The following is a 23,093-nucleotide window of genomic DNA, read 5'->3' as shown; positions in this document are numbered from 1 at the left end:
TTACGCATTCCGGGGGGAAGGGTTCATGGGTCCTCTTATGGCTTGTTAACTGAGGTTACAGAGTATTTGTTATATAAAAAGAGAATATATAGTGTGTTGGATTGGTCCAGATGCTACATATATATATATATATATATATATATATATATATTCATCGTGATCAGAAGTGCTAAATTAAAATGTTACAGTGCTGTAATAGGCCACAGTCAGCACAAAAGGAAATATACTTGCATTGTCTAATCAAATTGACAAGACATATGACAATCGACTACTGGCTCCAAGGCTTGGAGTTGTTTTTTGAAAGAAATCTTTGATAAAAAATGCAGTATAAATATTAATATTGTAAAATTTTTGTACACTTTAAAGCACTGACGGTTTTCTATTTTTGATATATTTTAAAATGCAGTTTATACTTGTGATGGCAAAGCGATCCTTCAGAAATCATTCTAATATGCTGTTTCGGTGATCAAGAAACATGTCTTGTTGTTGTTAACACTGTTGAAAACTGTTGTGCTGCTTAATATTTTTATGGAAACCATGATACATGATAAATTTTTCAGGATTCTTTTCTGTTTATTTGAAAAAAATTCAAATAAACAGCACTTAAAATAGAAATCTTTAGTTACATTATGAATATCTTCACTATCACATTTGTTTCAATTTAATGCATCTTTCTCAAAAAATTTTTTACATTTCTTTAAAACAAAAAAAAAGCATACTCCTTTGAATGGCAACACCCTGACGTTCTGCGTTACTTGGAAATTACATTAATAAATTTGATTAAATAATAGACAAAAGTAATGTCTATCAAATGTACTTTAATGTTTTTGTCTCTTTGCTCCGGCCGGGACACGGCCTCACAATATGGTAAGGGGCGTAACATTTATGACACATGCTTGAGGTATTCGGCCAATCACAATCCACTGGATAGTTGGCCAATCAGAGCACACCTCGCTTTTCAGACCGATGAGCTTTGTAAAAATCAATGCGTTTCAGAAAGGCGGGGCATAGAGGAACAATAATGTACAGTATGTGGAAAATAATGTGTTTTTTTAACCTTAAACTGCATAAACACATTTCATTACACCAAATACACAAAATAATGTTCTTTTTAGCAACATCATATGACCCCTTTAACTAAATAATCATTCAACACAATCACAAAGCCAGACAGAGGTCAGAGCTGCAGCCCACCAGACTTTTCCCCAATTGATCTCTGAGGACCTGCTCTTCAACAAAAACCTGTGACCAAAATAAAATATTGTAATGGTGTTGGCAGCTGTTGTAATTGTGAGTGAGTGCAGTCAAGCGTCATGTAGGTGGAGGGCTGAGTGCTCCTAGGGCCTCATTGTTACTGCAATGTAAACATTCAGGGCAGCTACGGCGGGGTCCCATTGGTCAGCTTCCTCTTTACTCTCCGTTCAGCACACACACTCTTCCTGTCAGGCATGTAAGGTCAAAGCGTAGCTAAATTTAGTGCCATTAGCCTTGGCTTATGATCCTTTACTGCTGTGGCCAATAAAAGGCGATGAGCTGCCTCTAAACCAGATCAAACCAAACACAGTCTCAGACACAACCTCTGCACAACAATCAGCACTGCGATCCTACAAGCTTGTCCTTCAGGTGAGTTTGACATATCTGATTTACTGAATGGTCTATGTTCATTACAACTAAACATTTCTTGACTTTCAAAGGTCATTAAAGATTCTTTAAAAAAGGGTTCTTTATTGGCATCTATAGTTCCATGAAGAACATCTATTGAAACCTTCTATTGCACAAAGGATTCTTTGCAGTGAAAAATCGCTCTTTAGAATATTAAGATGCTTTTCACAATAAGAAAAAAAAGTTATTTTAAGAACTATTCACTAAAAGGTTATTTTAGAACCCAAAATTGGGAACCCCTTTTGAATGCTTTATTTTTCCATTGCACAACAGGCTCTAGGCTCTAGATTGTGGGGAAGTCGTGGCCTAATGGTTAGAGAGTCGGACTCATACCCCAAAGGTTGTGGGTTCGAGTCTCGTACCGGCAGGGGTTGTAGGTGGGGGGAGTGAATGTACAGCGTTCTCTCCCACCTTCAATACCACGACTGAGGTGCCCTTGAGCAAGGCACCGAACCCCCAACTGCTCCCCGGGCGCCGCAGCATAAATGGCTGCCCACTGCTCCGGGTGTGTGTTCACGGTTCACGGTAAAAGCACAATGGTGCTTTTAAGAACAGTTTACTGTATAGGTTCTTTGGTGAGAAAAAAACAAAAATTGGTTCTTATATGGCCTTGTTGCAAAAACCCCCTTTTGGAACCTTTATTTTTAAGAGTGTAGATACAGAATACAAGAAATACTAACAATCTCTCATCTCTCTCCAGGATGAAACCCAGAAGATTACTCTTGTCCGTGGCTACTCTACCGACAATAACAGAGTCGCATGAGGACCTCTCGCAGTCCCTGGAGGAATACATAAACTCCATCAAGGAACTTGCCCAGCCTGCTTGCGGCCCTTTGAGGATATCCAGAACTCAGAGGCGTAAGCCCATGGGGAAGCATGCTGGTTCTACCTCAACGTCACGCACCGCTTCCCGGGCTCTGCAGCCCCGCCGCGCTTCCCTAGGTCTGGACGAGGTCACGCTGAGGTTCAACAGTCAGATGGACCGGGGCTCTAAAGACCCCCTGGACTGGTTGTTTGCGCAGACGCATTAACAGTCACACAGAGAGGATTTGCGCAGGACTGTCAGTGCACCTGCTGCTTTGTGGTTACTCTAATGAGCCAAAGCATAACGTCATATTGATGAGAGGATAACACTGAACGAGTGATGGATGAACTCAGAGGATCTCATGAACTGAACTTCTTAATTTATTGTCTGAACAGACTTTTTGTACAAAGATGCTAATGTTTACACGCTGTTAAAGACATGGTTTTCTATGTTATGTTTTTTAAATAAAATTTAAGAATGTATTTTGACTTGTTTTCATATGTCCTTTACTATCTGTCTATCTATCTATCTATCTATCTATCTGTATGAGTGTGTGAGTATGTTTGTTTTAACCTGATAAAGTAATGCTGATGATTTAATTATAGTCAGTCATGTGTGTATGAATATACATCACATCATCTAGATGTGCATTAAGCACGTATGATGGTAAGACTAGGGGAGAAAAAGACAAAAAAATTGCAACATGAATAACAATATTACCATCAGCTTCTAAATATGTTATGGCAGTTCTAGTTATCACGGACATAAAGATTTCTGCACACTTTCATTTTCACAGATCAGGAACAGCTTCCCACCATATTATCCCTTAAACAATTTATGCAAATAAAACAAGGCCAAGGGCTAAATTACAACAATAACTTTTCTTTGTGGTTAGAAACACATACTGTCATATCAGGTCCCCAATTCAAGAGATGACATATTTGTGAGACATAAGCTTAAAGGTGGGGTAAGCGATTTTTAAAAAATGCTTTAGAAAACTGATTCGGGCAGACTAGCAAAACAAACTTGTAGCCAATCAGCAGTAAGGGGCGTGTCTACTCATGATGTGGAGGAGAGAGCGTTCAGTGCACAGGACAGACATTAGCGAGCCGAGCTACAGAAAGATAGAGATGGCGGATAAAAAACTAAAGAGGAAAACATCTGCGGAACAAAAGAAGGCTTAAGGCAATAAGGCAAGAAGTAGAGAAGGGTATAACTGCAGCCTGGAGATCTCCAAATGGGGGCGGGAACTCCAAAACAGGGTGAGAGCTCCAAAATAGGGCGTGGCTTCTTCCCATTGGCAGACAGGCACATGACACGCATGCGCACTTTTTCCTTCAATCCACTTCAGTGCAAACTCCGCCCCACAGCTGATTCTAAAGACTTTATTGGTTGTGTCAATTAAAGTGTTAATTTCCTACACTATGCTACAAACAATGCTAACCCCAAAACCTACCCCACACCTGACCCTAACCTTAACCAGTGAAATTGACTGCACTGTGGGATTGGCGCTGAATAGCGTGGTAAAGAAAGATCCAGTTCAGGAGATAAACAGTTAATAAAATTATGCGATATGAGATCGTTCCGTAACTCCCCAACCGGACCTCACCGGGACAATAGCACCTTTTTAGTTACACCCAGCGTCACTACCCACTCCTTCCCTGCGAATTTCGAGCCCCGGGTCGCCCCCGCTGCTTAGAACAAAGCGATAGAGTAAAATCTTTCTCCTGCGCTGCGCTGGGACGGCTCGCGGGAGAGCTCATGGGTGATTCCTGTTCCGCCCCATTTTGGAGGTTCTGCCCACTTTTGGAGTTCACGCCCCATTTTGGCGATCTCCGGTCTGCAGTTATATCTACTTGAAGAAGTAGGACCCGTGTAAATATCGGATCAGCTTTCCAGCGCTGGAGAGAACTCAAGGAGCGGAAAGCCTGCGATCGGACGCCGAGGTTGCTTTGTTTCTTCTCGATAGGTGAGTAACACCGTGTCTGAAGCAACCGTTGAAAATCATTTGAAATGTGTGTCATGAATAGAACACAGCAGCAGTTTTCTGTCGGGGATTTATCGTGTCATGCCGCGCCACATCCAGTGTAGACCATAGATATGTATATATATCTATGGTGTAGACAGCATCACTGATTATAATGAGTTCCATAGTATTTTGTCGCGCTGCGCCACTCACGTCCGGTGTAGACACGGTGTAACATTGGTTTTGCTTTGTTTCACAGAACTAATCGTTGCCAGGGTTGCGTACGTACAGTATGTGTGGGGCGGCGCTATCAAAATAGGGGCGAGACCCGTTTGGGGTAGGGGCGTGTTTGTTTTGGTGATTTCAAATGTCAACGTTGGCTACCAGAAATCGCTTACCCCACCTTTAAAGGAGTCCTATTATGCTCTTTTTCAAAGTCTTGATTTTGTTTTGGGGGTGTACTAGAACAGGCTCTCATACTAGGTTGTTCGAAAAACACATTATTTTTCACAAATTTTACATTATTACAACACCTCTCTCCCCAGTCTGGCATGAACGGCTCGAATAGTTCCTGTATCAAATGAAGGCCCGCCTTCTGAAATACGAAATGTGCTGTGATTGGTTAGCTGGGCCAGTGTGTTTTGTGATTGGCACCACTCGGCACCTGGTCGGGAAATGTCATGCCCCTTACAATAGCCGCCTGCAAGCTTCAGTGTAAATATTGCATCAAAATTAAATCAATTTAAACCCGGATGATTGTAACCACTCTAAGTTCGTCTGCCTTGGGGAAACTAGCGTGTCTCCGACATAGTGATAACACTCGTTGCCTTCTCTAGTGCAGCTCAACCAGGTCTCATCCCATTCATCGATATTTGTGATATCACAAATCCCGGAAAATATGCGTTGTAGTCCAAACGAGTCATTCGTTGTAGTTTTTGAAAAGTGATTTCTGTTAAATAAAATATCTCCTTTTGAATTGGACTTTGAGCTTTGTAACTTTGCAGATCTTTTTTATGCTCAAACAGCAACATTACAGACTAACTAAAGTTGAAAAAGTGAAAAAGCATAATAGTACCCCTTTAAAGGGGTCATACGATTTCAAGTTTTCCTTTCTCTTTGGAGTGTTACAAGCTCTTGGTGCATAAAGAAGATCTGTAAAGTTGCAAAGACTAAAGTCTCAAATCCAAAGAGATATTCTTTATAAAAGTTAAGAGTCAACCTTGCCTACCTAAAACGGCTCATTCTAACATGCCCCCACATGTCTCTGTCACGATGTGGGAAGATTTGCATAACACCGCCCAAATGTTCACGCAAAGAAAGAATGCGTAACTTTTATTCTCGTTGTAGTATTGTTGCTGCCGTGCGTTTCGTTGTGAAAGCGAAACTACTTTGTTTGGCCTTCCAAAAGAGGACGATATCCGCTTCGTCATGCCTGGAGCTGATCCATGCTGGTCGCTGAGGAAATACATCAACTTCGCGCTGTGGATCGCCGGATCAGCTTTCACCGTGGACGAAGCGGAGTCCAGCCCGGGGTCGTCACGTGTGGTTATCGCAAACCCGCCGGCCGCGATGTTCTCAAGCCCGCCGGCCACTGCTCACTCTAGCCCGCCGTGTGTGACGCTGTGTGTTTCGTTGTGAAAGCAAAACTACTTTGTTTGGCCTTCCAAAAGAGGACACAACTAGAAATCAGTGGTTAAGTGGTCATTTTATGGAGGACTGTTTCCTGGTAGAGTAGGCTACAATGCCAGCTCTTCTGACTCACAGACTGTAAGTACGTTTTTCATATTTAAAGGATTTGCCACTGACGATTCAAACGTGAGTTTTGAGCAGTGTATAGTAGCACTTAAAGACAGTATAAATCATTATAATCCGTAATTATGTCCCCACTGGATGCAACAAATGCCTTGTTTATAATGGGCTTTAATGTTTTTGTCTCGTTGCTCCGGCCTGGACACGTCATCACAATATGGTAAAGGACGTAACATTTCCATCACACGCTTGAGGTATTCGGCCAATCACAACGCACTGGATAACTGGCCAATCAGAGCACACCTCGCTTTTCAGACCGATGAGCTTTGTAAAAATCAATGCGTTTCAGAAAGGCGGGGCATAGAGGAGAAACAATAATGTACAGTATGTGGAAAATAATGTGTTTTTTGAACCTTAAGCCACATAAACACATTTCATTACACCAAATACACAAAATAATGTTCTTTTTAGCAACATCATATGACCCCTTTAAAGGGAGAGTCACAAAAAACTAAATTCTGTCATCATTTACTCAGTGACATTATTCAAAATATCGTATTTTGTGTTCAGCACAAGAAAGAATTTCGTACAGGTTTGGAACAACATGAGAGAAAGTAAATTATCACAAAATCTTTTTTTGGTGAACTATCTTTTTAAGTTCAGTTCCAAAGCTAAGGGCGACCTCTGTTGGCTGCATGCAAGTTTACAGCATTGTCTAAACCAACAGAGGGCGCTCAATGAACGCTCTGATTCTGACCTGCTGCCTGAGGACAAGGAGGAAACATGTTGGTAAGAAAAGTGTTTTCTTTTGTAGTCTCACCATGAATCATAAAAATGTTACAACACGTAATGCAGAATAGTAGATGTTTGTTTCATTTTAGTGGCTTCTAGTGTTTTCCACCCAGTACTGTCACAATAATACCAACATGAAAAACTCATCAACAGATATATTGATTATTAAAATAATTACACAGCAAGTCTGTACATAACGGAAAGTAAAAACAGTCGAAAATATGTGTAGACATGAGTTTCTGTCTGTTTATAACCCTGCTGAAAAAAAGCTTTAAAAAACAGCTGGTTTAAGCTTGAAGTAGCTGGTTTTATCTGGTCTCCCAGCCTGGCCAGCTAAAGAAGTGGTCAAGACCCCACTAAAACCAGCCTGCTGACCAGCTATAACCAGGCTGGATGACCAGCTAACACCAGCCAACTATCTTAGGCTGGTTTTAGATGTTTTTTGTTGGTTTTTTCAGTAGGGATGTAGTAGCCTAAATACAGGTTATTTCACAGAAATTGCTTACAAAAGTGTAATTTTCATTCTTTCGCTTACAGATCTGCTTGTTACTCAGACAATAATCTTTCAAAGATGTGACGCACCAACCTGGCGAAATGTCAGTTCCAGTGATTGATTTTTCCTTAAGTGCATAGACTTGTGTAAGCATGTTTCCAGAATTGGTGCACCTCGACTTCTGTAAGTTGTGTAAAGACGCATTTTTGCACACAACATGTACAATAAGCTCAGCGAATAGATTGTGGGTGGTTGCTGCGTTCTGCAGAATCTGAGACTAATCTCTCATCTCCCAAAACTAAAGTCTAAACAACACCAAAAAAGCAATATGACCAAAATGTGATCTTGCACTGGAGTGTTTTCTTACAATAACTTTTAGATGGAGCCGTTTATAAACAGTTGTTTAGGCTGGTTAAACTAGACAAATTTACTTTAATGGCAATTACTCGGCTATCCGTGGACCAAGTAAAAAATCTTCAAGTTACGTGAAAGGAAATTGAGAAGGGAAAAGTATCATGTTTTTAAAAGTCCTCAAACATAAATCTGACAATGGTAAATCATCTTCATTTTACTCGTTGTATTTTATCATAATACACAGAACTTACCAGAAGTAATTAATTGTTCCCAGGTTCAAGTAGGTCTTCTCACAACAACATGCTAAAAAAAAAGGTTTATTTTGTCTTATTAATTAAATAAAATAGAACCTGAATATCTTAGACAATCTCCTCAACTTTTAAAGTTGATTTTAAGTGGAGGTCTTCAAAAACCTGTGCTGATCTTGTATAAAGCAATATTCTCTGAAGATATAGTCACTTTTTATCAGGTCTTACCTTTGTAGGCCTGTTGTCACATAAATTGACACAGGTGTAACAGTGCCAGGGCTTCTACACAGAAAGTAGCTGGTTTATAAGAAGTACACTATCATCAGGGAACCCAGAGCATGACAAACCTTGCTACATCAATACTTACTTACTTTACTAGGCTCCTGCAATCTATCACAGTTACTCATTTACTTTCAGCACTTTCACTTTCCGCTGGACCTTTCAGTCTTTATCTTAATGTGTCTTTCATCAATCTGTACTTATCTGCCCCTCCCCTCACCCCTTTCTCTCTCTTTCTTTCTTTCTCCATACAGATATTATCACGTGATCTGTTTATCCTCACAATATCTGTGACTCAGTCTCATGTGATAATCTTGAAAAAAAAAAACCTAAACAGGATTGTCATCACAGGCATTTCAACATTTAGATCCTAGAACTTTGCCAAATGTAAATTATTCTGATTCAACAGTACATTTTAATAATAATAAAAAAATACAAAATATGTGTAACAGTAAGCTGTAGAAATATTCGAGCATGAACTCATTCAGTCACATAAGATTTTAAAGTAAACCATTCACTCATACAGAGACACGCGAAAAATAAGACAACCAGAGAGGCACATACTGTAAAACACACCTAAATAAAAGCACCCAGTTTGATGGCCTTTCAGTCTGTATTATGTACAAATGTGGCATATTTATGGATAAAGCACTTCCTGTTCCATTTATGGCATTTAGTTGCAAAAAGTGTAATATATTATGCATAGTCACACACAATGACAGTTATTTTAAAAACAGTTATTTTAGTCACTATGTGTGTCTGAACAGTGGAAAATCTCTTTACTTTCAGTATCATACTGAGATTAAATTTGACCAAACTCGTTCTAAAAGCACAAGCAGCCTGCTGGGATTTCCCAGAGACTGTAACAGATCCAAAAGATCATAACAATGTGAGCACAAACACAAACCTTCTATTAAAAACACTTGTTAAGTTACTTGTCGAGATAAAATTGAAAATAATTAGGAGCTTGTTTGTACTCCCGGTCATGTTCACTGACAGAAACAGATTGTAAATAATTTGTAGATAGTTTAGTAAATAATTTTGTCGAGATAAAATTTGAAATAATTAGGAGCTTGTTTGTACTCTAGGTCATTGTTACTGACAGAAACAGATTGTAAATAATTTGTAGATCGTTTAGTAAATAATTACATCTCTCCCCGTGACCTTGCAATGGCCTTTAGTGTGAAAACGGATAAATAGACTTCACTAGCTGTGCATGTACATGTATCTGTGATTTCACTCAGAAATAATGATTCATAAATCTGGATTCCAAAAATTAGGTACTTATAATTAGATGAAATTACATTTTAAAATACTTGGAATCAGACTAGTTACTTTTTGTTGATTACATGATTACATATTATTCACTTAATAGCAATAAATTATTCATAATTGGTTGATTCTCCCTAATTCTTCTTTTTCATCTTTTAAATTGTACTTTCTAAAATAGCCTATACCACTACCTACAGTCAAGAAAGTCTTCTAGTCTTCTGCGGACATTCACACAAAGATCAGTCACTAGTCGGTGGCTGTAATTACACAGAAAATTGAGAAGCCAGACAGCATATAACCACTGGATTTAAAGAAATAATTTCAGTTTTAAGAAACGTTTTCTTAGCATTTCAACATTACATCAACTATGGATGAACTATGGTTATTTAATCATGTATTACTTTGTCTTTGGAAGGCTTTTGTCTTTCAAACACATTAAAATGCACAAATTCACATGATTTCTTATTTACATAAACAAGTTAGGTCAAAAGTAAACAAAGTAATCTAAAAGTAGTCTGATTATATTACTATTAAAATGTGTAATTTAATGGATTATGTAACTAACTACAATTTTTGTCATGTAATTTGGAATCAGTAACAGATTACAATCTGTTAGTAATCTACCCAGCTCTGCTCATAAATATAATCACAATAAGTTTTTTTTGGTATCATTCACCAATAGTTACATAAAGCCACATATTTTTTAAAGCCATATGTGACCCTGGACCACAAAACCAGTCTTAAGTCACACGGGTATATTTGTAGCAATAGCCAACAATACATTGTATGGGTCAAAATTATTGATTTTAATGCCAAAAATCATTAGGATATTAAGTAAGAAGTTCCATGAAGATATTTTGTAAATTTCCTACCGTAAATATATCAAAACCTGATTTTTGATTAGTAATATGCATTGCTAAGGATGTAATTTGGACAACTTTAAAGGCTATTTTATCAATATTTAGATTTTTTTTGCACCATCAGATTCCAGATTTTCAAATAGTTGTATCTCGGCCAAATATTGTCCTATACTAACAAACCATACTGTACATCAGTGGAAAGCTTATTTATTCAGCTTTCAGGTTTGATGTTTGATGTATAAATCTCCTATCTCCAATTTTTTAAAAATAACCCTTTTGACTGGTTTTGTGGCCCAGGGTCATATTATTATTATAATATAAACATAATAATGTTATGCTTAAAGATGCAGCCAATCACATGTCATCTAGGCCCATTTAACCAGCATTTTTAGGAATGCCACACTTGGATTTACTCCAATGTCCCACATCCATATTCTGAGACAATAATCTTTTTGTTTTGCTGTCTCACACACTCTGACTCAACTCTTGGTCAGATTAGATCTATTAATCACTAACCAGGAAACAAAAGATTTGATTTAGGTCTGCAGTTAGTTTCACTTCCAGTGATGTAACATACCTCACGAATCCGAAGCTGGAAGCTTTTTCCCTCGTGATAACAGTTGTACGTTTTTAGAAGGGACAAAATATCAGACCTGAAAAAGGGACATGATTTAACGACAAGGGCTTTTAGTTAGAAGGCATGTTTCTAATGTTCAGTGTGTATCAAAAGTGAAAATCTTACTTTGCAATTACTTTCTCCTCATTCAGCCTCACATAAGAGGTCTTGTCAGGATCCATAGTGGGGTTCCTCAATAGAAAGGCTTTCAGCTAGAGATAAGCAAGACAATGGGAGAGAAAGCAAGGAGAAAGAGACAAAGTTAATAATGTCAAGAACAAGAACAAGTGAGTGATTAACAGTGAATAATACCTTGTGTTATGTGATTTCAAAAATACTCATAATCCAAATGAACCATTTATGTCACCATGAATCTTGTGCAGGAGGACCAAGTGAAAGTAATCACAGGAATATGAGGAAACCACATGGTCCTACAGTTAACAGAATGTGTAATATTACCATAAGGCTTGCCATGGCATGTTTTCAGACCTTCTGAGAGGTCACAGAACAGTAATACATTCTTCAGTGGAAAAGTTTTGAAAATTCTTCACACAGCTGTTTTCCTGATTAATACAAATCATAGTAAATGCATCTGACAAGCTCCAAAAGAGAAAAAAGCATCATAAAACTAGCCCGTATGACTTTAATTAATTATTAATTTAATCATTATAAATATAATCGTAATTAATTTTTTCACACCATACTGTATATAATTATAATTAATTTTTTGCATCTCTCAAATCTCTTTCTCTATATCAGTATTCAAAACTGCCCCTTCATGATTTGTCACGTGAGAGTTAGTGGCTGGTTTGAGACGTTGACTTTGCACTTTTGAATCTGGCACAGATGCAAATGAGATTCCATTTTAGGAATCTGTTCCATATATTAAACTACAATATGGATTGAGAAGTCTTTCCACAATGAAAAATAACAGCATACAGGTTTGAGATGACATGAGGGTGAGGAAATCATGACAGGATTTACATTTTTGTGTCAAATGTGAATAAGGAATTGCTCATAGCCTGCATAATCTATATGTGACCAAGTTTTTAAAGATTCCTGCAGTAGTGGGCTTTTGTAAATGCCTCTCTATTATCTGTGTTCAAATGGCTTGATCCCGTGGGAGTAGCGACAAAGCACTGGAATTTCCAGAAGTGGCGCAAGAGCTGGGAAGTCCATCATAGGAGTATAAAACGACAGCAAGCCACTAAGCACTTACACTCAGAAACACTTTCATCATGACGATGACAGTGTATGCTTTGCTGGCTTTCACCCTCAGCATCCTTCTAACAGGTGAGTGTATCAGAACAGATGAACTACAGTAACTGAACTAAAACAATAACTGAGCACCTGTCGGGTTATAACTGAGTTGGCAAAATCTCTGCAAAACTAGCTGTACAAGTTTAACTATAAATTACTTTAATTAGAATAATAATTTAGATATTTTAATTATATACTATCGTTCGAAACATTTTTAATGCTTTTGAAGTCTTTTATGCTCACCCAGGCTTAATATATTTGATCAAAATACAGTAAAACAGTAATATTGTTAAATATTTTACAATTTAAAAATTACTTTTTTAATGCCATTTATTCCTGTGATGCAAATCTGAATTTTCATTTCTCCAGAAATCATTCTAATATGCTGATTTGTTTTGGGGGTTTTTTGTGATACTTTTTTAGGATTCTTTGATGAATAGAAAGATTACAAAGAACAGCATTTTAAATATAAATATTTTGTGTCAAAAGCATTTACTGTCACTTTTGATCATTTAAATGCATTGCTAAATAAAATTATTAATTTCTTTTAAAAAGTACAAAAATCTTACTGACTTTTGATTGATACATCATGGCTGTTTAATAATTTCACTTTTTCTATTTTCCTAAATACAGTCCAAGTCGTGGAGAGCCAATATGTTCCAAAGACCTGTCAGTGTCCACAGGTCAAACAAAGAGTCAAGGGACTATTTTCAGATTTCAAAGTCACTCTAAAAGGACCTAACTGTTTACAGGATGAGATCATGTAAGTAGTTCACATACATTTTACTTCATAAGATTCTAAATGTACGTGCAGAATTGGGTTTACATATGCTATTATTCTCTGTATTTTTCATTAGAGTCACACGGCAGAAGAATAATAGTCTTGTGTGTCTCAGTCCAGATGGTCCCCAAGGCAAAAGACTGCTGAAATGTTGGCAAAGGTAAGAGAGTGTTATTGCTGAACGAGTCTCTAAACTACAGCACAGCGTATCCAAAAATCACTCACTCCAAACATCTCAAAACATGATGGTGGTCTGCAAGTCTTAATCTGCTGAGCTTGATTCTACTGGGGGTTTTTTTTCAGCATGCAAAAGGATGGCAAGGACAGCAAAAAATGCATACGCCGACAAAAGCAAAAGCCAAGGCGAAGAAACAGGAAGCAGGTTAAATCCAGGAAGGTCAAGTCTTAACCTCAAATACTAAAGACACTGAGGCAAAGAACGTAAGAGATCCACAGGAGAGAATACGCTTCAAAGCTTGTGCAAAGTGCTTTAGCGCTGCTGTACATTTCATATGCACTAAACAAGCCAAGGACATAAGAAAAGGCTGAATTCAGAGGAGTGCACATGTGTATGGAGGCCAAGGGACATGTTACAACAAGGACAGCATCTAATCTTGACATGTTATACAGGGATGAGTATGAGCCCTGCTATGCAGGTCTAACGTACCGGCCAGTCAGAAGACACAGCTTTATGTTCTTATAAATTCGTATATATTTATATATTCTTATTGTTCTAATAAATGTATATATTCTATTTAAATGTGTGTTTGCTCAGTGATCACAGAAAATGATTTTTTTTTTTACAGTTTAATATAAACTAATATAATAAACATGAACTAACTAAAAAAAAGAGAACTTCAGTGTGTTTCTCTACTTTCTTGTGTTCTCATGTTTGTTTACATAGGACTAAATTCTGCTATACAATTCTTACATTTCTTGTCTTAAATTTAACAGTTGGATGTCAAATCATGTTACAGACATTCGATACATAGAAATCTATATAAATGTAAAAAAATATATACATACCAAAATATACCCAAATGCAAACAAAGTACAATGCTGATGGTTTAACTTAATGTCAGGGTTTTCACAAGGATCCAGGCCTGGAGAAGTTATATTTTTGGAAATTCTATACTGTTAAAAGTGCAATGCATTTGCAAAGGAACTATTAAACATTTAAATATTACTTGGTATAACCTAATGCAGTCAGATTTAGTCATTTAAAATAATATAATAGAACAGAACAGAACAGAATAGAATAGACCACATGAAGCACATGGTTATTCTGATTTGGAATTTTTTGTATATTCACTGTTTCAATGTGTGGGAACCCTTCAGTTTGAACAATTAATTCTAAATGGATACAGAAAAGCACATGATCAAGTAAAAACTTTCTGACCCATATAACCACTGACAGAACAATAGCATTCCAGACCCAAAACCAACATACACAAGGTGGTTGAGCAATCACCTCTCATTTACCTGAAATCATGTGACTCTGATCCTGCTTAATATGGCAAAACAGGAAATACTTTAAGGAGGGAAAGTGAGGAAGAACAAGAGTACCGTTCTGTGCAAACACACTCGAGAGACATTCTTGTGAATGACACAGCTTTAGAGAAATGGCTTTCAGGACTCTGCAATCAAATGTCTGCCTGCTTCTCCTAATCTCAATCTGTTTACACTTCATCACAGGTACAGTAGCATATTTAAATACTTATCAGGACAGTTTACAGATTTTTGTCAGATATCGGTCATGGAGGTGATGTGGGTTTACACATGGTTTTATGTTTCTGGCTTTATTTTTAGATAACGGGACCACTGCAATGTCCCATCGTGAAAAATGTGAGTGTGTTGAGGAAACTGGCTCAGTGCAATGGAGAAAAGTTACAGACTACACGATCAGACAGAAAGAACCTCTTTGCAACAAGGTTCAAATCATGTGAGTAAAAAAGCATAATTCCCATTCAGGGGTATCTGAATGTGTTGTGCTACATAAGATTTATGAGACAAGTGGATATTAAGTGCAGCTTCTGGAAAAAAATTACCTTTGATAAATTGTCATAAAAAGTGTTTGTCTAAAACACTTTTGCGAAAATCATGTATAAATTTGGCAATTCCGATCGAGTCTCCTTCCACAGATCATCTGCTTCAAACTGAAATTCTGTCTTCATCTATTGCCCTCATGTCACTCATAACTCGCATGACGTTTTTTTTTTCATGTGGAACACGAAAGTTATTTTTATGTCAATGTAACTCTTTTGCATTTCTGAAAATGCTTGGTGACTACTGCCTGTCATGGCAAGATGCAATTATAGTTTTACCATCTTTAAAAAAAAGCAAACATATTAAGTAAGTTAATGTGACCTCTTAATGTGCATGATGCCCCTGCCTCAAATCTAGTACTATTCTAATAAATTCACTACTTTACTGTAACTATAAGTCTGTAATAATTAACATGCAATTATATCCCTCCTGGACATTTTGCAATCCATGTAATTGTTAACAATGTGTGAGGATATTACACAATATCTCATGTTGAGACATGTTGCGAGTTGGGATCATTTATCTGGTGGGAAGCACAAAGCCAGGCCATGGCAAGATGATTTTTGCATCTGATTAGTTTCATTTGAAATTAGGCATGAGTGGGCATGATAAAACAAATAATACCACTGAACTCTGAAAATATGAGCTCTCTTACAGCAAAATCTAGTGAATGCAGATGCAGCGGGATTGGAAATAGGAAAAGGAAGAAATATGAAATGCAAAACTAAAATGTCTCACTTTACCTGGTTTAAGTTTGTTTTAGTAAAAACACTTTTACAATAGTCTAAGCATTAATAAAGCGATGCAAAGATTAAATACATTTTCGGTATGATCAATATAAGACTTCAAATGAAGTTTGTTTGGAAGGGTGGCATGAGTAAATGCCACCCTTGATCAAATGTTGCTGTATCTTATTGCTTGCAGTGGTTTGCACACATTTAAAACACGCTGTTCTCCTCCACAGACTCCAGCTGCCAGGTAAACAAGCTTGTCTAAATCCAGACTCCAAGCAGGGGGAAAAACTGCAAAAATGCTGGAAAAAGTACGTCAACAACATGTTTCCCTCTAATGACACTGTAAACGATTTGATTATAAAATTAATACACTCATTTTTAAAAAACAGTTTCAATTAAGAAGTACACTGATTTCAAACCTCATATGGGTTTTTAATTTGAATAAAGTGAAAACACTGCCACTCTGTGGCACATATACTCATTCTAAAGATTCACTAGCTCCCCTCTCTGCATACCATAGCTACAAAAGCTACAACTGCATATTAATACATTAACAATATTGACAATCAAATACATAAAAAAATATTGACAAAAAATAAAAATACTGGTTATATGCAGCACTTGAAGCCTAGCGTTTTACACATTGTATACAGTTGCTGATGCTTTCAGGGATGTTTGAGACAAGATAAATATGGTCTCTAGAGAATTTTAAGTGTTTACGTTGCCATTAATGGTGTGCATTGATTTAGGGTTGAGAATGTGTTTTTGCTTGCTCAGCTTTGCGGGCCTCCCCAATAATTAAACCCCTTCACTGTTCTATTGTCCAGGATTAAATTCAACACACAGAGGAGGAAGGTCTGTCTGCAGCTCAAGAAGAAGAATAGACCAAAAAAGCCCAAGAGGCTGTAATTCAACAGTCTCTACCTTTTCTGTATAGAAAGACTATGGGCCCTATTTTAACGATCCAAGCGCATGGTCTAAAGTGCACGGCGCAACTGCACTTAAAGGGATAGTTCACCCAAAAATGAAAATTTGATGTTTATCTGCTTACCCCCAGGGTATCCAAGATGTAGGTGACTTTGTTTCTTCAGTAGAACACAAACGAAGATTTTTAACACAAACCGTTGCAGTCTGTCAGTCTTATAATGGAGGTGAATGGGAATCACGGCTAAAACATGCAATAAAACAAAAAAAAAACACACACCAAAAAAAACAAATTAAACGCTGCGGCTCGTGACGATACATTGATGTGTAAAGACACAAAACGATCGGTCTGTGCAAGAAAATGAACAGTATTTACATATTATTTTTACCTCTGATTCACGCAATGTCCGAACTCTTCCAACTGTCCTGAGCGCGTTCTCAACAGCAGGTCCACTTGAGAGATAGGTGGTGGTAATCCACTTTTGTTTAAGGACGGGAAAAATGGTCGGCGCGCCCCATGCATGGTCTAAAAGGGTTGTCCCTATTCTCTCAATAAGTAATGTGTGTGTTTTGGGCGTAAAGTGCCACAAACCAATCAGAGTTTCATCTCCCATTCCCTTTAAAAGCCAGTTGCGCTCGCGCAATGGTGGATTCGCTATTTACATGGCGGAATTAGCAAGCGGAAAAACTGAACGCTTCTTTAGTGAGGGAACGGATCTGTTTGTGTGCGTAATTCTGATACATGCAAAGACTATCCATTATGACATGTAGGCATTTTTATATTTATGTACACAATAATAATCTTTTACATTTTAATGCTTTAATTTTTCATTTAAAAAAATGTTTGTGCTGCTGCGCATCCCTGTGTGTGTAATAAGCAACGTGTACGCACGTTGTTCACCCGCCTATAGGCGCATATTGCTAACACCATTATGACATGCAGGCATTTTTATATTTATGTACACAATAATAATCTTTTACATTTTAATGCTTTAATTTTTCATTTTTAAAAATGTTTGTGTGCTGCTGCGCATCCCTGTGTGTGTAATAAGCAACGCGTACGCACGTTGTTCACCCGCCTATAGGCGCATATTGCTAACACGCTCTTTAAATAACAAAAAAATAAATATAAATATTGCGCCAGACTTTAGACCAGTTTTTTGTTGGTCAATGGCGCAGTCTATTTCAGTTGCCTCAAAATAGCAACGCGCCAGCAATGTGTCTGAACACACCTCGTTTTCAGACCAGCACACATATGAGCTCACGAATGAGTGCAAATGCATTTGCTATTTAAACAACGTGGCGCAAGACGTGAAAATGACAACTGCGTCGGGCTGAAACTAGCAGAAAAACTCTTGCGTCGCGCCTGGCGCCGCATTGCGCCAGGTGTATGACAGGGCCCTATGTGTCTTTGACATTTATCCTGCCTGCTTTTTATTTGCACAGATAAATGATATATGTATTATGTAGATGGGATTTGTATATATTTTGTACCGTTTTTTTTCTAATAAAACCTTGTAAAAGTTTTTGCATGGTCTTTGTGCAGTTCTGTCTATTTTATGTCCATATTTGAAATAAAGCCATTTGACATTTAATTTTAAAAATACAATTTACACAAATGATCTGAAAGTGTCCCAATTTACCTGTATTCACCTAAAAAGAATCAACAAAAGCCTTCTATTCAGTGAAGGAAAAGAATTTGAATATTCTATGAACTAACCCCACCTCTGTCTATGGCCATTCTCATTAATGATTAAATATGCCACTTTAGTCTCATGGCAAGAAAAGCCTTTCGAGAAAAAACAACAACACAATCTACTGTGTCCACTAGAAAGAATCCCACTTGTGCATTAGACTGATTTAAAAACTAGGGGTCATGTCTAGAGATGCTCTCCACCTGCATAAAGAAATGACACTGTGAAGCCCCCTGCCCACCACCCAGTCAATTACTGCAAACCAGCTGCGACTCTCTGCTGCAGGAATATATCAGGAGTATAGATATAGAGTCCTTAACCACTTCTGGATTTCTGTCACTATTTTGGAGAAGTTGGACGGATTTGAAAGACACCGGCAAAACACATAAGTTTCAAATTAAAGACTATTTTTGATTTGCTTTCATTATGAAAAGGAAACATACAGAAAATATCACAAACTGTTTGACACATCTGGTAAATATGTAGCCTGTCAGATGGTTCACTCAAGTAGGCCTACAGTTTGTTTTGACAGCTGTACAAAGACACGCACCTGAGAACAGCTTCAGAAGAAGTCAAGGTAGCCTTCAAAAGAAGACAGCGGCACATAGGCTACAGTTCACCTGCAGAATTAATTAGTAGAAAAAAACATCTCAAATATCCAACCATATCCATTCACGCACTCTTGTCTAGAGAACATATCTTTTCTGTTTCCTTGCATATATTGTCCTTACCATCTCATGAAACGCCGTTCCTTTGTAAGAGCCGACGAAGCCCAGCTGTTTTGTAAGACACAACGGCTTATCTTCCACTTCACCCTGCTGCTTCCTCGGGGAATAGACGGTCAAAATAACGCTACTCGTTGAGAAGAATGGCAGCTGTGTAAACCAATCCGACACTCCGATAAGTACAGGAGCCAATCAGAGACGTCCGTGGGCGGGAGTCTTCTGCGGTTGCCCTGGGAAACGCCGGGACCGTTCACACCATTATTAGCATGTCTGTGAGATAATTATCACTGTTCTTGCGATAACCACCACGAGACAATTAAGCTGCAGATGAAAGGTTGCCGTTAAATTGCATTCGGTCCACCTGTCATATTACAACATCATAAAACTGTAGGATTTTAATAATTTTGAAAGCTTCGATTAAAATAAAATGTGTAAGGATTAACAGTTAAGCACGCATACAAATGCAACGCTAGATAGTTTCTTTCAGTCTGACAACTGGGGCACATGAGCTTCCTGTTTCTAGCTCAGTCTGAGTATACCATCTAGGAAAATATGACACCGAAATGTCGGATAAAATATTTGAGGAAGTAGATGCTTAGAGCTGCCTCATGGGAAGACAGATTTGTTTTTAAAGGGAAATGATTATATCAACGGCACTTGCCAAATAAGGGAACTTTTTATGAATTTAGAAACTAAGTGAATACACTGTAAACCTTATTTAAATACTCAAAATATTTCAGTGTGAACTTCACAGTGAATTTAAACCTATGACTCTTTCAAGTGTCTGTGTCTTCAAGTCTCTTTCCCATATATATTGAAGAATAGTGCTTGCTTGGTAGCCTAACCAAAACAGTTTGATGACCACTGTCTTCTGTTGTAAAAAATACCATCTAGGAAAATATGACACCGAAATGTCGGATAAAATATTTGAGGAAGTAGATGCTTAGAGCTGCCTCATGGGAAGACAGATTTGTTTTTGAAGGGAAATGATTATATCAACGGCACTTGCCAAATAAGGGAACTTTTTATGAATTTAGAAACTAAGTGAATACACTGTAAACCTTATTTAAATACTCAAAATATTTCAGTGTGAACTTCACAGTGAATTTAAACCTATGACTCTTTCAAGTGTCTGTGTCTTCAAGTCTCTTTCCCATATATATTGAAGAATAGTGCTTGCTTGGTAGCCTAACCAAAACAGTTTGATGACCACTGTCTTCTGTTGTAAAAAAAAATCTTCTTTTATGTTCCTCAGAAAAAGGAACAACATGAGTAATGATAGGAATAAATGGTGACAGGTTTTTTATTTTTGGATGAGATTAGCTATAGCTGCAAGTAGAATGACCTCAGATTTGTGTTAAAATATCATTGTTTCGACATCATTTGAATTGGCTTAAATTTAGAAAAGATAATATTTTAATGTTAAATATGGACAGGAAATTATGACTCTCCACCATGCACTGAATAAACTTAACTTCCCACAGTAGTACACATTAAACTGCACTTCTGCTATTCATCTGTGTGGAGACAAATGGAAAGCATTGAACAGTAATGTTCACTAAAGGTAACATTAATCATCTTAATAGTGGCCCAAAAACATCTATTTAAAACAACAAAATAAGAGTTAATCTTTTGGGAATTCTAAGGTATAGCCATTTAGATCATCCAAGTACAAGGGGCCTATGGGTATTCCCCACTGTCTTCATTTTGTATTAGATCATTTTGAGCTATTAATGTCACTTTTGGTCAATTTAATGCATCCTTGCTGAACAAAGAAATTGCATATACAAAAATAATTTTTTGTTTTGTTTTCACCAAATGGCAGTCATCTCTATTGTAAAACAATCAGCAGCAGATCAAAAGCAAATACATTGTAAAAATATTGAGTAACCTAAAAAAAATCTTTGTGTAGTGACATCTAAATTAACTGGTTTTATTAAAGTGTAATGTAGTAGGACTGAATCAACCTGAATAATTTTTTTAATATATGCTCAGCCTTTAACATCTTTTTTTTACAAGATTGAGCTCCTGAAACTACCTTTAAACACTGTCAGCCAAAGAGTTGCTTTTTATTCCAGTCTGTAACCTTAAGCCTGGATCTCCTGCAGCCAGTCTCCATACGTCAATACAATTGAAGAGATTCCATTCATCATACTGACCCAGACAAGAGGGGTTTCAGCGTAAAGACTGGACCGCAACCCCCAGGCATTATTCCTCTCCATTAACCTGCATATGGATGACTTCAACATCCTGAATACTTGAGTATGCTGCATTCATATGTGTTGTTCTTGGTGTACTTCATGGAAAAATATCCAATCACACAGTAAATAAATTATTTGCACTTATGCTGTGGGTCTAATCAAATAGCTTCAGTGTTTTACTGGCATTCGCTAATGGAGAGTCACACATGGGCACTGTTCAAAAGAACTGGAGTGAAAAATCTGAGCATCAGTGGGTCAGGCAATAATGCTTTCTACACCAATAACGAGAATGACAGATGCAAATAAACCCAGTAAATCATCATACAGCAAATCTTCCTTTATCTTCTTTGGCTTAAAAATGCCCCTTAAAGACTTTTATAGTGTTTAAAAAATTATATTTATTTCAAATAAATGCTATTCTTTTAAACTTTATCCATTAGTCATGTGAGAAAAAAAAATCATGGTTTCCACAAAAATGCACAGAACAACATTTTCAATGTTTCAACATTGATAATAATAAATTCACCATAATGATTTCTGAAGGATCATGTAAGACTGAAGACTGGAGTAATAACTGCTAAAAATTCAGCTTTGCCATCACACGAATAAGTGAACATAAAGAAAAATCATTTTCATTCTTTGAATAATTGGTCAGATTTTGAGTAGAGGTATTTGTAACGTCTTAACTAGCACCTCATGCCTAAAATGATTTATAACGCTATGATCTCTCATGTTTACGGTCTAATCATTGGTTCTTTATCTGACGTGGTATCCACTGGTTCCACTTCATGGTATTCTTCCATTTCAGCATCACTATGTCTGAGACTCTCAATGAAGTGCACATTTCTTGTGTCTGTTTGTCTGTTCTTGCGTTGGGTATTCTTCACTGTCTGAGCCCTGTCTGTGGGTCCATGCAGTCGGCTATTGCTTGGAAAAAAAGATGCTCTTTTGCCTGAAATGACGTGGAAGAAAGAGAATGTGTGTTCAGTGTACTCCCTCTCTGTGACACAGACAGAAGACAGAGCTGGGTCTCTATACGATGACCTGGAATCTTTAGGCGGCTCTGACTTCTTCTTTTTGCTCAGTATGAAGTTAAAGAATCCAGTCACTACCAGCATAATTCCTGCAAAGAAACAGGCAAAGTTTCTAAATTCATGTTAACCGTTATGTCTGTCCATAATATGTTTGGTTGGGGGGGGGTTTACAGACTATATGACTCCCAATCAAAATCTTTTAAAAAAATTATACTTCTTATAGATCTCACCAAGTCCAAATGAATTGATTTGTTTGTCTATATTCTAGTGTATTCACTGGCAGAAATAAGCAGATATTTACCAATTCAAATTGTTTTTCAATCATGCTTATCATTTTGTTAAATGTATTATGTATTTATTTACTTTTCAAATATATAATTTATGTAAAAAGTGAAGCACCTGGTATTACAGCATGCCATACAAGCACCGGATGCAGGAAACACATCAAAGACATCATTGTGTAGTACAGAAACTTCTGAAAACCCCCAACATTGGCCATCTTCTTCCAAAGAATGAAAATCTTCCATGTGGGTGGACAACTCCAATCAAGAAAAACAGATATGAATTACTATAATGCATTGATTAAAATAGCAATAAT

General features: G+C 37.3%; 4 protein-coding genes and 2 long non-coding RNA genes across 9 annotated transcripts in view; 4 read left to right on the top strand and 2 right to left on the bottom strand.

The window, feature by feature from the left end:
* Positions 1-19,637, bottom strand: part of rassf4a (Ras association domain family member 4a) — a 24,919-nt gene extending 5,282 nt beyond the window's left edge. The window contains exons 1-4 of one of the 4 annotated variants that reach the window (XM_016276777.1): positions 19,267-19,637; positions 19,086-19,155; positions 11,223-11,308; positions 11,058-11,133 (exon numbers count right to left, since the gene is read on the bottom strand). In XM_016276777.1, the coding sequence (XP_016132263.1) occupies positions 11,058-11,133; positions 11,223-11,278 (132 nt within the window). In that variant the 5' untranslated portion in view covers positions 11,279-11,308; positions 19,086-19,155; positions 19,267-19,637. Of the gene's footprint in view, positions 1-11,057; positions 11,134-11,222; positions 11,309-16,968; positions 16,985-19,085 lie in introns of those variants that run through there. The other 3 variants (XM_016276776.1, XM_016276775.1, XM_016276778.1) reach the window with 3 other exon arrangements.
* LOC107588622 (uncharacterized) lies at positions 1,447-2,864 on the top strand. The gene is made up of 2 exons (XR_001609606.1): positions 1,447-1,623; positions 2,363-2,864. It is a non-coding gene; the product is annotated as an uncharacterized lncRNA (long non-coding RNA).
* On the top strand, positions 12,278-13,894 carry LOC107588620 (C-X-C motif chemokine 9-like). Its single transcript, XM_016276781.1, has 4 exons — positions 12,278-12,389; positions 12,990-13,119; positions 13,214-13,297; positions 13,441-13,894. The coding sequence occupies exons 1-4, from the start codon at positions 12,335-12,337 to the stop codon at positions 13,544-13,546; spliced, it is 375 nt and encodes a 124-aa protein (XP_016132267.1). The 5' UTR covers positions 12,278-12,334; the 3' UTR covers positions 13,547-13,894.
* cxcl18a.1 (chemokine (C-X-C motif) ligand 18a, duplicate 1) lies at positions 14,690-16,927 on the top strand. Its single transcript, XM_016276782.1, has 4 exons — positions 14,690-14,832; positions 14,947-15,079; positions 16,148-16,225; positions 16,745-16,927. Exons 1-4 carry the CDS (start codon positions 14,760-14,762, stop codon positions 16,824-16,826), a joined length of 366 nt encoding a protein of 121 aa, XP_016132268.1. The 5' UTR covers positions 14,690-14,759; the 3' UTR covers positions 16,827-16,927.
* LOC107588623 (uncharacterized) overlaps positions 19,617-23,093 on the top strand; it is an 18,242-nt gene continuing 14,765 nt past the window's right edge. The window contains exon 1 of the long non-coding RNA XR_001609607.1: positions 19,617-19,689. This is a non-coding gene — a long non-coding RNA (uncharacterized lncRNA). The remainder of the gene's footprint in view (positions 19,690-23,093) is intronic.
* LOC107588619 (transmembrane protein 72-like) overlaps positions 22,064-23,093 on the bottom strand; it is a 4,257-nt gene continuing 3,227 nt past the window's right edge. The window contains exons 4-5 of the mRNA XM_016276779.1: positions 22,895-23,034; positions 22,064-22,584 (exon numbers count right to left, since the gene is read on the bottom strand). Coding sequence (XP_016132265.1) covers positions 22,196-22,584; positions 22,895-23,034 — 529 coding nt within the window. The 3' untranslated portion in view covers positions 22,064-22,195. The remainder of the gene's footprint in view (positions 22,585-22,894; positions 23,035-23,093) is intronic.

The sequence above is a fragment of the Sinocyclocheilus grahami genome, unplaced genomic scaffold (assembly GCF_001515645.1).
Source record: "Sinocyclocheilus grahami isolate Dianchi unplaced genomic scaffold, SAMN03320097.WGS_v1.1 scaffold106.1, whole genome shotgun sequence".
NCBI lineage: Eukaryota > Metazoa > Chordata > Actinopteri > Cypriniformes > Cyprinidae > Sinocyclocheilus > Sinocyclocheilus grahami.
This window is presented reverse-complemented; position numbering and strand designations above follow the sequence as displayed.

Bases quoted from the DNA above. Each gene is read 5' to 3' on its own strand.
- LOC107588620 (XM_016276781.1), top strand. From the start codon at position 12,335: ATGACGATGACAGTGTATGCTTTGCTGGCTTTCACCCTCAGCATCCTT. The intron at 12,390-12,989 runs GTGAGTGTATCA...TCCTAAATACAG, and splicing joins CCTCAGCATCCTTCTAACAG to TCCAAGTCGTGGAGAGCCAA. The intron at 13,298-13,440 runs GTAAGAGAGTGT...GTTTTTTTTCAG, and splicing joins CTGCTGAAATGTTGGCAAAG to CATGCAAAAGGATGGCAAGG.
- cxcl18a.1 (XM_016276782.1), top strand. From the start codon at position 14,760: ATGGCTTTCAGGACTCTGCAATCAAATGTCTGCCTGCTTCTCCTAATC. The intron at 15,080-16,147 runs GTGAGTAAAAAA...TCTCCTCCACAG, and splicing joins TGCAACAAGGTTCAAATCAT to ACTCCAGCTGCCAGGTAAAC. The intron at 16,226-16,744 runs GTACGTCAACAA...TCTATTGTCCAG, and splicing joins CTGCAAAAATGCTGGAAAAA to GATTAAATTCAACACACAGA.